Below are 15,627 nucleotides of genomic sequence, written 5' to 3'. Positions count from 1 at the left end.
GATCTGCAGGACCTTTGGGAGTAGTGAGTACTGCCTGCAAATCAAAATTAAAGGATAAAACATCAGGATTTTCTTGGGCAGCAATCTTGTCGTCGTTTCTACATTTTCTGGCATCTTCCTTTCTATCGAGATGAAGTTTATGAGAATGTTCTTGCTCTTTTTGTTGTGCTTCATTTAAATTAGAAAATGCTTCACATTGTTTACAGGCATCTTTCTTAGGCCTAAAAAATCCCAAGTGATACTCTCGAAATATGCTTCGATACTTCGCAAGAGAAGCAGGTTTTATTTTGTCTGTAAAGCATTTTTCTGGGTATAACCTGTACATTATGGAAACATTAAGATTACCATCCAAGTAACGTTTGTTGCTTTTTTTCCTGCAATAATGTGATTCAACAGTCGGGAAAGAAAGAATGTGATCAGTGATCACGTATGAATTGTTCTTCGTGAGATGGCATTTTATTATGAGGCGTATGCTTTCCACGTTTGTCTGGCGACATAAACCCTTCCGAGCTTTTTTCGCCAAACAGCTTCTTATCAATGCATCTGTGACATTCAATGTACTCATGAAAAATTCTCGACAAGCAAGTTTTTTTTCGCCATTAGCAGTTAGATGGTATTGATTAGTGAATGTCCTCCTGGAGTTGGTAAGTTTCCTTGTCGTTCGGTTCTTTGAACCCTGATCTATGTGTCTTATTAGAAAATGTCTTTGTTCATCCAATGAATCAAGACTTCTGAATTCCTTGTAAATATATGCCCTAAGTTCTTCAGGAAAAATGTTTGAACATTTGTGTTTCACTCTGCCTGCGCAAGGTGACAGTAACATACCTAGGTTTCGCTGGATGAACAATGTTTCGAAATCCGACGTACTCTTCTTTTGCAACATTTTTTTTCCACATGGACATTTTTGCTCTCTTCTTTTTTGGAACAGTTGACACTAAAAATAAGCAAAATGTAAAGACAGGAAAACACTGTGTGAATAAAAGCTATAATTAAGATTAAGAATGAACAAAAAATCACATTATTGAAAAAGGAACATATTATATTATGATCTTTCTTCACTATTAATTTGTGTTGACGTAAAAAAGAAAAATTTCGTCTTCATATTTACGATATTTTTATTTTTTCACACTCGTATCACCGATTGAAGGTATCCTTTCTTTATCTATTATCTAGTTTCTTGATATTTTCGTGGAAACCTAAATTTTATCAGTTCCGCGTAAAATAGGTCAACACAAACCTCTTGAAACAATAATAATCAGTGTATTGAGGATGATAATAAAATCAGTGCTGATTTAAAATCCATCATTGACGTATTCCATTATTATGCACATTTTCTAACAGAATATTAGATATAATTTTTTGCAACCGCAAATTACTCTGTTTATTTTTATCCATCATTATTTTTTATTTTTATTTAACCACAATAATTGATTCCTTTATAACTAAAAAATCCTAATCTTTAGACTTTAACCTTTAATTTTTTCAAGCATCAAAGATTCAGGATTTACCAGGTATTATTAAACAATAACATAATAATCATAAACAAATTTTTTTAATAATCCCTGTAATGTCATTAAATAATTTAAATTGATACTTCGACTACTCACCGATAGATGGCGCAAAATTGATTTACACAAACTAACGGTGTTTTTAACACATTTCGCAATCACTTAAGAATTTGCGTATTGAATTACATTTTATTAATTAGCAATATATCGATTACTAAATACGTGAAGTTATCGCATTGCGTGCAGTGTGCAAAAAATTTAGAATTGAAATAAACAAAATTAATAAATCAATCTTTTAAGTGTATAGTTCTAGAATTTTCGCGTAGAGGTCGTTCTTGCGGTGTCACTTTTAACCTTGATTCGACCTTTACTTATATATAAAACGCGCTGATTTTCGTTTACGAACGCTTGTTAGCTTCGAAGGTATCGTGCTGATAACTTTATTAAAAAAAGTTTTTAATCAAATCCATTTTTTGGTAAGTTATTATTATTGTATATAAAGGGGTGTTTTTTTAATTAATTGTATTGATATCTAAGTAGGTTAATAATTTTTTTGTTTTTTTTTTTTGAATATTTAAACCTGATTGGTTAATTTGTGAAGGCGTGTTATCTCTTCAATATGTCTTAATTTTTAACCTCAAAAAAAGATAAGATTTAATAAAATTATCAACAAAAAAAAACAACTTAAGTTAATTAAATTTTTTATTTTAGTACAAATCCTGCTTCTCCAATGACGACTTACTTCAGTTATCCAGATCAAGCTCTCCAAGATGAGCTTCGCCGCATTGCAACGGCGATTACAGCCCCTGGAAAGGGTATTTTAGCTGCTGATGAATCTGTGGGAACCATGGGGAAGCGCCTCCAAGGAATTGGGTTAGAAAACACCGAGGAAAATCGCCGCAAATACCGCCAGTTGTTATTTACAACTGATAAAACGATTGGGGAATCTATTTCTGGGGTCATCTTATTCCATGAGACTTTGTACCAAAAAACTGATGAGCAAGTCCCATTTGTTGAGCTTTTAAAGGAAAGGGGAATCATTCCTGGAATCAAAGTTGATACTGGGGTTGTTCCATTGATGGGGAGTGAAGATGAAGGAACTACTCAAGGTTTAATTAAAATTTAATTATTAATCCTCATGTTTTCAAGCTATACTTATACTAAATGATTTATCTTACACCTTAATTGAGTAAAAGTTGAACTTTATAAAGAGTAATGTCAAAAAAAATGTTAAAATCATGCTTCTTCAAAGGTGTTTGGTTTTTTATATTATGCCTAGCATAATTGTATAATACCTAGTAACTACATATTAATTAGTTAGGTACTTATTTTTGACATTACACAAAATTTTAACTAGATAATGTTTTGCAGCTTTTCCTAGTGGTCCAGTCCAGCTTTACACTAATATAATATAGATAAATATTAGGGATTAAATTCAATTTTATCTTATTTTTACTGAGACTAGTTTTGGGTTGTTTTCCCCATCATCAGTCAGAACTCTAAATTTATTAAGAATAAGCAAAAACAAAACAGTTAAAATTTCAAAATTTACTATCTAATGCAAATCTAAAAAATTCCAAAGAAAATTGGTGAACAAGAGACAAGCTAAGACTAAACAAAACGATGTAAGGTAAAAGATAACAGGTTAAAAGACAAGGTCAAACCAATCCCAAGCAAACCAGGTAAAAACCAAAGAATTCACATGCTTTAAATACATGAACAGAATAAAATATTACCTTTACAGATTTTATGTCTATTAATTTCTAAGATTTCTAACAAGCCTATTTCTTTTTTTTTTATTATGTTATTATTTTTATAATGATGGTTAGACAAAATGTTCAGTATATTGTTTTTATTTCAATAAGCCAATGAAATATTGTATTTAGCAAAAATATTTTTAGATTGATAGCTAATATTATTAAAGTTTTTAGATTCTTTTTCACGTTTTGAATATAATATCAGTTTGAATATAAATTTTGTTAATTATTCTTGAAGGTAAATTATTTTGTTTGGCTAAATTGTGTATATAACACTAGTTTACAAGAAAAATCTCGAAGACTGTGATATTTTTTTATAACGTAAATTCTGAAACTGTCTTCAGTTTTTCTCCATCACGTCCAGTTTTCGAGATATACCCAAAAATGTGAAAAATCGTAAATTAAAAAACATAGTAACGGTTCATGTTCAGTATATTTTTTATTTTGCATAGTGTACTTCTGTAGGTATATGGACATGAAAGTAGAGATCCAGACGAACATTTTGAGGTATTGATGACATAAATCAGACTCTCTGTTATTTTGCTACAGCCTAAAACAACAAAATCAAATTTTTTCCATTTTTTTATCACTTAATCGCACCGTAACAAAAAAGAATTATATATGAACAAAAAAGTTAGCTATTCTATCCTGTAGAACATTTAATTCTCTAAATTTCGAAGCATTGGACACCATGGTCGAACGTATTTTACCAGAGATATCGTTAATTTACGATAACCATGCAAAATTTCACTTTTTGTACGATTTTCACTGTGTTGTTGAAACATTATTACGAACAATTTTTTTTAATAAAGAGGTATTTTAACTGTTCCAAGCACTAAGTATAAACATTAAATTCACCGAAATAAATATTATTATTTTTTAAATATAACAAACAATAACATTCTTGTAAACAGTTTTTAAGAACTCGCGCGTTTACCTGTTAGACCTTTTTTGGCAAAATAAATTCTTATTGTTAAACAACAATCACTTTCCGTGAAAAAGTGTTTTTTAATAACTTCACTTTATACAGGGTGATTCATTAGCTCTATCACAAACTTTGGCAGATGAAAGGTGATGCGATTCTAAGGAAAAAATGTTATATGAATATGGGTCCGATTCATTTTGGTTAAAGAGCTACAAGCCTTTGAAAATTTTACACAGTTTAATAGGCAAATGAAGATGTAACATAAAAAATAAGTTTAAAAATTACAAAAATTGTTCGAAATGTCCGCCTTCAGCTTGAATGCACGCCTCACATCGACAAAGTAAAGATTCTATCACACGACGTATGATATTTGGATCATTCCGTATGCTATTAGTTGCATCTTGAATTCTGTCCAGTAGTCGCTGACGGGTAGTAATTTCTACATGGTACACAAGCTGCTTCATGTGTCCCCAGAAATAATAATCCAGCGGATTTAGATCTGGGGATCGTGGTGGCTAGACTACTGGACCTCCATTGCCAATCCATTTGTTTGGAAAATGTTCATGTAACCAAGCGATGACTTCTCTTCCTCGATGTGGTGGTGCACCATTGTGCTGATACCACATATTTTGAACGATGTTAAGTGGTACGTCGTCGATAAAATCGAAAAGGTTATGTCCCAAGAAATTTCTGTACATATTTGCATTTAAGCGTTCATTTATCACCCATACAGGTAGCAAAGAATTGTTAAAAATGCCACTCCAAACGTTTACACTAGGGGTGGATAGATATAGGGAAGCCAGGAGAGAATACAGAGAGTTATGCAGTAGAAAGAAAACAGAATTGAGGGAAAAGGAGGCGGCAGAGATTAGGGCGATAACAAGGGAAGGGGAGGTCTGGAGGTATCTGAAAAAAGGAAAGAAGGGTAGGGAGACGATAACCAGCGAAATACACATGACATAGGTAGCGAAATACTACCTGGCGCCCTTCCCATCTTCAGTCTCCTCAACACTGCCTCCATGTAACGTAAATTCTCCATTCAGTCGTTTGTATATCCCTGCTGACTTCCTCTCTTCCCTTCTTCATCCTCTTTAAATATCTCCATACCTCATTTTCCTCTTTCAACTCCTTAATCTTCTCAGCCTCCCTTTCCTTCAGCTCCCTCTTCTTTTGCTTGCATTCTTCTGTGTATTTTCTCCAGGCCTCTATATATCTATCTATCTCTACCTCCCCTCTCTGCCACTGTCTCAATTTCCTTCTGGCTTCTCACTTGGCCTCTGCATTCCCCATCCCACGATTCGTTTTTTCCCAGTCTAATCCCCTGTCACCCACTCTCTTTCTTCAACGTCGCCTCCCTAACCAGCTCAATTAGTTCATTCAACCCGTCGACCCCCTCCACCCTCTGACCCCAGCTTGCCAACTTTCCCCTATAATGTTCTATCCCCTCTTTTGACCAATCCACCCTAATGTATTTTCCACCATGTTCCATTATCTTTCTGTTCCTTCTTCCCCTCGATCCCTTTATACACACTTCTAGAGGCTGGTGATCCGACTCTAGCAACGACCCAACCCTAAATATTTCTATCCTTTCCCACATTCCTTGGTCCAGTACCACATAATCTATCACGGACGCCCCCCTGGCACCCGTATAGGTATATTCTCCTTCATCTCCTTCCTCCATATTCCCATTCCGTATCTCCCATCCTCTCTCCTCTACCCACCTCAGCATCTCCCTTCCTTCTCCATTCAGAATCTTATTCTTGGACTGCCCTCCCTTATTATCAACCCCTCGCTCTTCTCTGGCTTCTCCCCTCCCCCGTCTAGTTTTTTGATAAAGTCCCTTTCTGTCCTGTCCTCATAATTAATACTTCTCTTCGCCAACTCCGCCGCTATCTGGTATTCCCCACAGTTTCTATCCCTCGTTTCGTGTCTGTCATCCTTCCCCCTGGCTTTGCAGTTTGCATATACCGCATCTCTCTCCCTATTTCCACAGTTCTTAAACTCACTGCCCTTTTCCGCACAATGCCAACATACCATCACCGATTTGCAGAAACGTTGGAGATGCCCGAAACCCTGGCATCTGTAACAACCCAACGACAACCCAATATATACCCTCCAAAACTTTGTAATCTCCCTTCTCACTCTCCTTGGCACTTCCATAACATAATTTACCACCCCCCTTTCCCTTCTGCCCGTCTTGAATAATATTTTGACTTGCTTTCTGAAGTGTCTCCGTGTTTTTACCCCACAGCTGCTTCCAATAATACCCCCCAGTTTATCTCTCTGTCCACATCATAGCGTATCACCTTAGGCCATACCATAACTGGTTCCCATATTGTTATATTCTGATCCCCGATCTTCTCCATTACCAATTCAACATCCCTCCTCGAGTCTCTCTCTATTAATACCTTCATGTTTCTCAACTTGGCGAAACCAGGCTGTACTTAGACAGTGGAAATACGATTTCATTTGATCTAAAAGATCAATAAACTTAAAATCGTTACTCGCTAAACCTTACATTCGTTGTAGTGCAATACCACATTAGGCTTTGCAAGTGTTCCTTTTCGATGTTGTTTTATTGCAATTTCATCAGTACGCTTGGTACTTAGCACTAGAACATCTCTTTGGTCCTTCGATTTTATCATTACTATGCCGCCTTTATTCTGACGAGCGATAATTTCATGTTTTTTCAATTTATGTCTTACAACTTGTGTACAATTCAGTTTTCTATTGCTTCTTATAGTGTAATTGTTGTATAACGTCTTCAATTGTAGCTTCATACCTCTAAAATAATATTTAGGTAAATACAAGCAGATTAGAAATAAAGCTGACCTCAACTCGAGTAATGTTCTCATCTAAAATATTTTGATGGTTCGCCTCATCACAAAGTATATTGCTACTTTCTTCTGCAGATAATGATTCCTAAAATATGCATAATATTCATAGGCAAACACAAAGATACTGTAATAATACAACCTCAGAAATATTTGCGGAGTTATCTATAATCCCGCGCTTTTGTATACCACTACCATCTGCTTTTGACAAATCACGTGACAAATACATTTCTGAATCAGCAAATCTTCTTCTCCATAAAACCCAAGCATTTACACATATTACATCTAAGAAAAGAAAGAAAATTCTCAAATACCGTATTTTACATGAGTAAATTCCAGACGCATAATTAATAATTGTAAAAAAAAAATAGTTTAAAAGATACAAGGCAAAAACTAGTATCTGAGGTGCCAAAATATACCCCACGATAGTACTTAAGGCTTAATTAATTAACTTCAAATTAATACAACATTTTTTTTAGGTCTCGATGATTTATCAAAACGTTGCGCCCAATACAAAAAAGATGGCTGCCATTTCGCCAAGTGGCGCTGCGTCCTAAAAATCTCAAAAAATACCCCTTCGTATCAAGCGATCGTCGAAAATGCGAACGTTTTAGCCCGTTACGCTTCAATCTGCCAGATGAACGGGCTCGTCCCCATCGTTGAACCCGAAGTTCTTCCAGACGGTGACCACGATCTCGATCGTGCCCAAAAAGTGACCGAAGTCGTTTTAGCCTTTGTTTATAAAGCGCTTAGCGATCACCACGTTTTTCTCGAAGGAACTTTGTTGAAACCGAACATGGTTACTGCTGGGATGGGGGCTGCCGTGAAAGCTTCGCCAGCGGATGTTGGAAGAGCTACGGTTACAGCGTTGCAAAGAACGGTTCCGGCTGCTGTCCCTGGAGTATGTTTCTTGAGTGGTGGGCAATCTGAGGAAGAGGCTACTGTTAATTTGGATGCGATTAATAAGTTTAATGGGAAAAAGCCGTGGGCGTTGACGTTCAGTTATGGTAGGGCTTTGCAAGCGAGCGTTTTGAAAGCGTGGCAAGGGAAAGATGAGAATATTGAGGCTGCCCAACAAGAATTAATGAAGAGGGCTAAGGTAATAATGATAATAAAAACAATATTTTTATTTTAGGGTTACTTTTGCTTCTTTTTTATGTTTGAGGTTATGATATTAATTTGCATCATAATCAAAAATATGTTAATGTCAAGATAGCTGTATAAATCATGCAGTGTTACCAACCAATAACCAATAGATGACATTTAATGCACAATTATATATATGTATGTGAGGCTAAGTTCATGCTAATCAGAACAGGGTTGAAATTGGTATAATAATCTTTGTTGAAATTTAACCATGACCTATTTTTAATTAAGATCTTCTTTTTTATGGAATCTTTCCATGAAGGAGCTCTCCACTTCTACATCAACAATCAATGAGGTTTAACACAATTTAATGAAGTTTTTAGCTTAAATTATTCAAATTGCCTATAATAAAACGGATAAGCTCTACAATCTTTGCTCAAAATCGAATGTCCGCATCAAGTTTTGAACTTAATAAGTCAACTAGAAATGGTACTCAACCTGAACACATTTTTAAATGATTAGTTTTATTAAGATTAAGTTTTAAAAATTCGTATAAAATCCAGTTCTTGGAATATGAGTATGAAAATTTCCTAAAGTGTTAATAAAAGTGTCCTCTTTCCAATGAACCAACCCGTTTTCAAAAATCGGTTTTAGTTCCTGAAAAATAAATTTTTGATATGATCGACAATTTTTTCGAATTTTGCAATTTTCGCCGATTAAGTTTTAAAAATTCGTATAAAATCCAGTTCTTGTAATTTGAGAATGAAAATTTCTCAAAGTGTTAATAAAAGTGTCCTCTTTCCAGTGAACCAACAGGTTTTGAAAAATTGCTTTTAGTTTTTGAGAAAACAATATTTGAGTTTTGATAAAATTTTCGATGATGCAATTTTCATGGATAACTTTCAAAATTCGCTATAAAATTCATTTCTTGAACGATCCTTGTGGAAATATCATCAATTATTAACTAAAGTATCCTCTTTTTAATGCAGCAAGCCGTTTTGAAAAATCGCTTTCAGTTTTTGAGAAATAAATTTTTGAAATGATCGACAATTTTTTCGAATTTTGCAATTTTCGCCGATTAAGTTTTAAAAATTCGTATAAAATCCAGTTCTTAGAATATGAGTACGAAAATTTCCCAAAGTGTTAATAAAAGTGTCTTCTTTCCAATGAATCAACACGTTTTGAAAAATAATTTTTAGTTTTTGAGAAAACAATATTTGAGTTTTAATAAAATTTTCGATGATGCAATTTTCATGGATAACTTTCAAAATTCGCTATAAAATTCATTTCTTGAACGATCCTTGTGGAAATATCACCAATTATTAACTAAAATATCCTCTTTTTAATGCAGCAAGCCGTTTTGAAAAATCGCTTTCAGTTTTTGAGAAATAAATTTTTGAAATGATCGACAATTTTTTCGAATTTTGCAATTTTCGCCGATTAAGTTTTAAAAATTCGTATAAAATCCAGTTCTTAGAATATGAGTACGAAAATTTCCCAAAGTGTTAATAAAAGTGTCTTCTTTTCAATGAACCAAGCCGTTTTGAAAAATAATTTTTAGCTTTTGAGAAAACAATATTTGAGTTTTGATAAAATTTTCGATGATGCAATTTTCATGGATAACTTTCAAAATTCGCTATAAAATTCATTTCTTGAACGATCCTTGTGGAAATATCACCAATTATTAACTAAAGTATCCTCTTTTTAATGCAGCAAGCCGTTTTGAAAAATCGCTTTCAGTTTTTGAGAAATAAATTTTTGAAATGATCGACATTTTTTCGAATTTTGCAATTTTCGCCGATTAAGTTTTAAAAATTCGTATAAAATCCAGTTCTTAGAATATGAGTACTAAAATTTCCCAAATTGTTAATAAAAGTGTCTTCTTTTCAATGAACCAAGCCGTTTTGAAAAATAGCTTTTAGTTTTTGAGAAAACAATATTTGAAGTTTTGATAAAATTTTCGATGTTGCAATTTTCATCGATAATTTTCAAAATTCGCTATAAAATTAATTTCTTGAAGGATCATTGTGGAAATATCACCAATTATTAATTATAGTATCCTCTTTTTAATGCAAAAAGCCGTTTTGAAAAATCACTTTCAGTTCTTGAGAAATTCATTTTTGAAATGATCGACAATTTTTTCGAAATTTGTAATTTTCGCCGATTAAATTTTAATAATTCTTATAAAATGGATTTCTTGAAATATGAGTATGAACATGTCCCAAAGTGTTAAAAAAAGTGTCTTCTTTCCAATGAACCAACCCGTTTTGAAAAATACCGTATTTTCTCGAATATAATCCGCACCTTTTTTACAAATTTTACATGCTCTAAAATCAAATGCGGATTACAATCGGGTGCGGATTAGATTCGCAGTCGTATAGTTGCAATTTGGAAAATAGTAAAATAAAATCATATTATAACAATAACACTTTATTAAGGGTTTTAGAACGATATTTACTTTTTTATGTATCATTTTCTTGCCATATTACGTCATCTTCGGATCTGTCCAAAGCATTGGTTATACAAAATTTCTTAAATGATGTTATAATATTGTTTTCAGGGATCGTTTTCCATGTCGTCTACACTCACTGAGCAAGTTCAGAAGCTCGTTTAATTGCTCCTGGTTTTATCAATTCTCGAGTTTGTTAATATATACATACACAGGTTGTAGTATGGATGTCATTCCACCAGGTATTATTGTTATGACAAGAAGTCTAAACCAAGGGCAATCAGTCTATGATTAATTAATATCCTTATTTAATTATCCTCCTGGTCTAAGACTCCATACTTGTCTTAGTCATTTCATCATCAGCTTTTCCATTATCCATCCTTTTTGTTGTGCCCTAACTAGGACGTCATTCAGGAAGTCTTTCAGATTTCAGAATGGGTTTTTTCTCAATATTAATGATGTCGATAAGTTTTCCCTATATCTTGTTACTGCTAGCATCAATGTTATGCGCAATTTGTCGGAACCACTCGTTTATAAAGAAATTTCCCACACACCTCTTCTTTCCAGTGTGTAATTAAGTTTGAGACAAATTGAAATTTTCTTGAAAATCATTAGGAGCTTTTGGGAAATTGTAGTTCTGCGCCTCAACGATAACACCATTCGGCGCATAAATCCCACAGTCCAACCTTAGCTAGTATTAAAAACTTTTTAGTCCCTCCTTTCGTTTTTCTTGAGAGAACTAGAAAACTGCCTCGTCAATTTCATGGAATCATCTCTTCTTTGGCCCGGTAAATTTTTTGCACGATGCCTCACAGTCTGCAATAGCTACCTTGTCTTTCCGCAACAGCCGCAACGTTACTCTCATTAACAGCAAAAATTGTACCAGCTTTTCGATTTCCTTAACGCTAACTTAATAACATCTCTTTAAACTTTGCTGTATAGAAGAACCTTTTAGATTTTTGCAACTTTTTTTTATAATTACGCTATTATATGTATAATTAAGCACACACCACGTTCGAGCTACTACGAGGGCAGTATATGAACGGAATTCGTGCTAGGCATTACTATTTATTTTTAAAATTATATTTATTTTCCAATTTTTTCTGGCTTGGTAAATTTAAAGTCTGGTCTAATAAAAACTCGTCGTAAGCAAGGTTTCTTTAGGTACATCAGCGTCAGTCAATAAAAAAAATATATATTTATGGTTAACAACAAGCATCGCATCGTTTTGGTGTTGTCGAATTGCTCAAAGAAAGATGCGGATTACATTCGCAAACTAAATTTTTTTACCACTATACATTTTTAAAATCGGGGTGCGGATAAGATTCGATAAAATACGGTATCTAGAAAGCTTTGTACTTATGTAAAAATTAAATTCCAATATTTTGATTTTCCTCTGAATCTACATTGACAATTTTTGCTTAAAATCGAATGTCCGCGTCAAATGTCAAGTTTTGAACTTACTAAGGGCCGGTTGTACCACCTCTCGATAAGTTTATCCGATAGATAAATTGGCGCACTAAGGTCCATTACTACCATCTTTTAGTTAAATTTATCTTATAGATAAACCCATCTACTAGCCAATCAGAGCGCATAAAATAGCCGTAACCGTGGTAATAATCCCTTAGATAGCTTAACCAGAAGATGGTAGTAACGAGCCTAAGGGCCGGTTGTACCACCTCCCGATAAACTATCTAACGGATAATTACCATGGATACAGCGGTTTTAAGCGCTCTCATTGGCTAAGTGCGCCAATTTATCTATCGGATAAATTTATCGGGAGTTGGTACAACCGGCCCTTAGCCAATGAGAGCGCTAAAACCGCTGTAACCATGGCAATTATCCGCTAGATAGTTTATCGGGAGGTGGTACAACCGGCCCTAAGTCAACTAGAAATGGTACTCAACATGAACACATTTTTTATTAAAAGTTTTATTAAGATTAAGTTTTAAAAATTCGTATAAAATCCAGTTCTTGGAATATGAGTACGAAAATGTCTCAAAGTGTTAATAAGACTATCCTCTTTCCAATAAATCAACCCGTTTTGAAAAATAACTTTTAGTTTTTGAGAAAACAATATTTGAAGTTTTGATAAAATTTTCGATGTTGCAATTTTCATCGATAACTTTCAAAATTCGCTATAAAATTAATTTCTTAAAGGATCCTTGTGGAAATATCACCAATTATTAATTAAACTATCCCCTTTTTAATGTAATAAGCCGTTTTGAAAAATCACTTTCAGTTCTTGAGAAATACATTTTTGAAACGATCGCTAATTTTTTCGAATTTTGCAATTTTAGCCGATTAAGTTTTAAAAATTTGTATAAAATCCAGTTCTTGGCATATGAGTATGAAAATTTCCCTAAGTGTTAATAAAAGTACCCTCTTTCCAATGAACCAACTAGTTTTGAAAATTAAGTTTTATTTTTTGAGAAAACAATATTTGAAGTTTTGATAACATTTTCGACGTTGCAATTTTCATCGGTAACTTTCAAAATTCGCTATAAAATTAATTTCTTGAAGGATCCTTGTGGAAGTATCACCAATTATTAATTATAGTACCCTCTTTTGAATGCAAAAAGCCGTTTTGAAAAATCACTTTTAGTTCTTGAGAAATAAATTTTTGAAATAATCTACAATTTTTTCGAATTTTGCAATTTTCGCTGATTAAATTTTAATAATTCGTATAAAATCGATTTCTTGAAATATAACTATGAAAATTTCCCAAAATGTTAATAAAAGTGTCTTCTTTCCAATGAACCAACCCGTTTTGAAAAATTACTTTTAGTTTTTGAGAAAACAATATTTGAAGTTTTGATAAAATTTTCGATGTTGCAATTTTCGTCGATAATTTTCAAAATTCGCTATAAAATTAATTTCTTGAAGGATCCTTGTGGAAATATCACCAATTATTAATTATAGTATGCTCTCTTTAATGCAAAAAGCCGTTTTGAAAAATCATTTTTAATTCTTGAGATATAAATTTTTGAAATAATCGACAATTTTTTTTGAATTTTGCAATTTTCGCCGATTATGTTTTAAAAATTCGTATAAAATCCAGTTCTTGGAATATGAGTATGAAAATTTTTCAAAGTGTTAATAAGAGTGTCCTTTTTCTAATGAACCAACCCGTTTTGAAAAATTACTTTTAGTTTTTGAGAAAACAATATTTGAAGTTTTGATAAAATTTTCGATGTTGCAATTTTCGTCGATAATTTTCAAAATTCGCTATAAAATTAATTTCTTGAAGGATCCTTGTGGAAATATCACCAATTATTAATTATAGTATGCTCTCTTTAATGCAAAAAGCCGTTTTGAAAAATCATTTTTAATTCTTGAGATATAAATTTTTGAAATAATCGACAATTTTTTTTGAATTTTGCAATTTTCGCCGATTATGTTTTAAAAATTCGTATAAAATCCAGTTCTTGGAATATGAGTATGAAAATTTTTCAAAGTGTTAATAAGAGTGTCCTTTTTCTAATGAACCAACCCGTTTTGAAAAATTACTTTTAGTTTTTGAGAAAACAATATTTGAAGTTTTGATAAAATTTTCGATGTTGCAATTTTCGTCGATAATTTTCAAAATTCGCTATAAAATTAATTTCTTGAAGGATCCTTGTGGAAATATCACCAATTATTAATTAAAGTATCCTCTTTTTAATGTAACAAGCTGTTTTAAAAAATCACTTTCATGTCTTGAGAAATAAATTTTTGAAATGATCGACAATTTTTATCGAATTTTGCAATTTTTGCCGATTAAGTTTTAAAAATTCGTATAAAATCCAGTTCTTGGAATATGAGTATGAAAATTTTCCAAAGTGTTAATAAGAGTGTCTTCTTTCCAATGAACCAACACGTTTTGAAAAATTACTTTTAGTTTTTGAGAAAACAATATTTGAGTTTTGATAAAATATTCGATGTTGCAATTTTCATGGATAACTTGCAAAATTCGCTATAAAATTCATTTCTAGAAGAATGCTTGTGGAAATAGCACCAATCATTAATTAAAGTATCCTCTTTCTAATGCAACAAGCCGTTTTGAAAAATCACTTTTAGTTTTTGAGAAATAAATTTTTGAAATGATCGTCAATTTTTTCGAATTTTACAACTTTTGCCGATTAAGTTTTAAAAATTCGTATAAAATCCAGTTCTTGGAATATGAGTATGAGAATTTCCCAAAGTGTTAATAAGAGTGTCTTCTTTACAATGAACCAACCCGTTTTGAAAAATAGCTTTTAGTTTTTGAGCAAACAATATTTGAAGTTTTGATAAAATTTTCGATGTTGCAATTTTCATCGATAACTTTCAAAATTCGCTATAAAATTAATTTCTTGAACGATCCTTGTGGAAATATCACAAATTATTAATTAAAGTATCCTTTTTTTAATGCAAAAAGTCGTTTTGAAAAATCACTTTCAGTTCTTGAGATATAAATTTTTGAAGTGAACGACAATTTTTTCGAATTTTGCAATTTTCACCGATTAAGTTTTAAAAGTTCGTATAAAAACGATTTCTTGGAATATGAGTATAAAATTTCTCAAAGTGTTAATAAAAGTGTCTTCTTTCCAACGAACCAACCCGTTTTGAAAAATAACTTTTAGTTTTTGAGAAAACAATATTTGATCTTTTGATAAAATTTTCGGTGTTGCAATTTTCATCGATAATTTTCAAAATTCGCTGTAAAATTCATTTCTTGAAGGATCCTTGTGGAAATATCACAAATTATTAATTAAAGTATCCTTTTTTTAATGCAAAAAGTCGTTTTGAAAAATCACTTTCAGTTCTTGAGATATAAATTTTTGAAATGAACGACAATTTTTTCGAATTTTGCAATTTTCACCGATTAAGTTTTAAAAGTTCGTATAAAAACGATTTCTTGGAATATGAGTATAAAATTTCTCAAAGTGTTAATAAAAGTGTCTTCTTTCCAACGAACCAACCCATTTTGAAAAATAACTTTTAGTTTTTGAGAAAACAATATTTGATCTTTTGATAAAATTTTCGGTGTTGCAATTTTCATCGATAATTTTCAAAATTCGCTGTAAAATTCATTTCTTGAAGGATC

The 15,627-nt window shown here is 32.3% G+C and overlaps 1 protein-coding gene across 2 annotated transcripts in view; it reads left to right on the top strand.

The window, feature by feature from the left end:
* The window catches only part of LOC111419934 (fructose-bisphosphate aldolase), a 42,873-nt gene that overhangs the window by 19,354 nt on the left and 7,892 nt on the right, over positions 1-15,627 (top strand). The window contains exons 1-3 of one of the 2 annotated variants that reach the window (XM_023052821.2): positions 1,861-1,984; positions 2,220-2,617; positions 7,504-8,123. In XM_023052821.2, coding sequence (XP_022908589.1) covers positions 2,239-2,617; positions 7,504-8,123 — 999 coding nt within the window. In that variant the 5' untranslated portion in view covers positions 1,861-1,984; positions 2,220-2,238. Of the gene's footprint in view, positions 1-1,860; positions 1,985-2,219; positions 2,618-7,503; positions 8,124-15,627 lie in introns of those variants that run through there. The other variant, XM_023052820.2, reaches the window with a different exon arrangement.

Source organism: Onthophagus taurus, unplaced genomic scaffold (genome assembly GCF_036711975.1).
Source record: "Onthophagus taurus isolate NC unplaced genomic scaffold, IU_Otau_3.0 ScKx7SY_15, whole genome shotgun sequence".
In the NCBI taxonomy this organism is placed as follows: Eukaryota; Metazoa; Arthropoda; class Insecta; order Coleoptera; family Scarabaeidae; genus Onthophagus; species Onthophagus taurus.
Note: the sequence above shows the minus strand (reverse complement) of the source record. Positions and strands in the feature narration are given on the sequence as shown.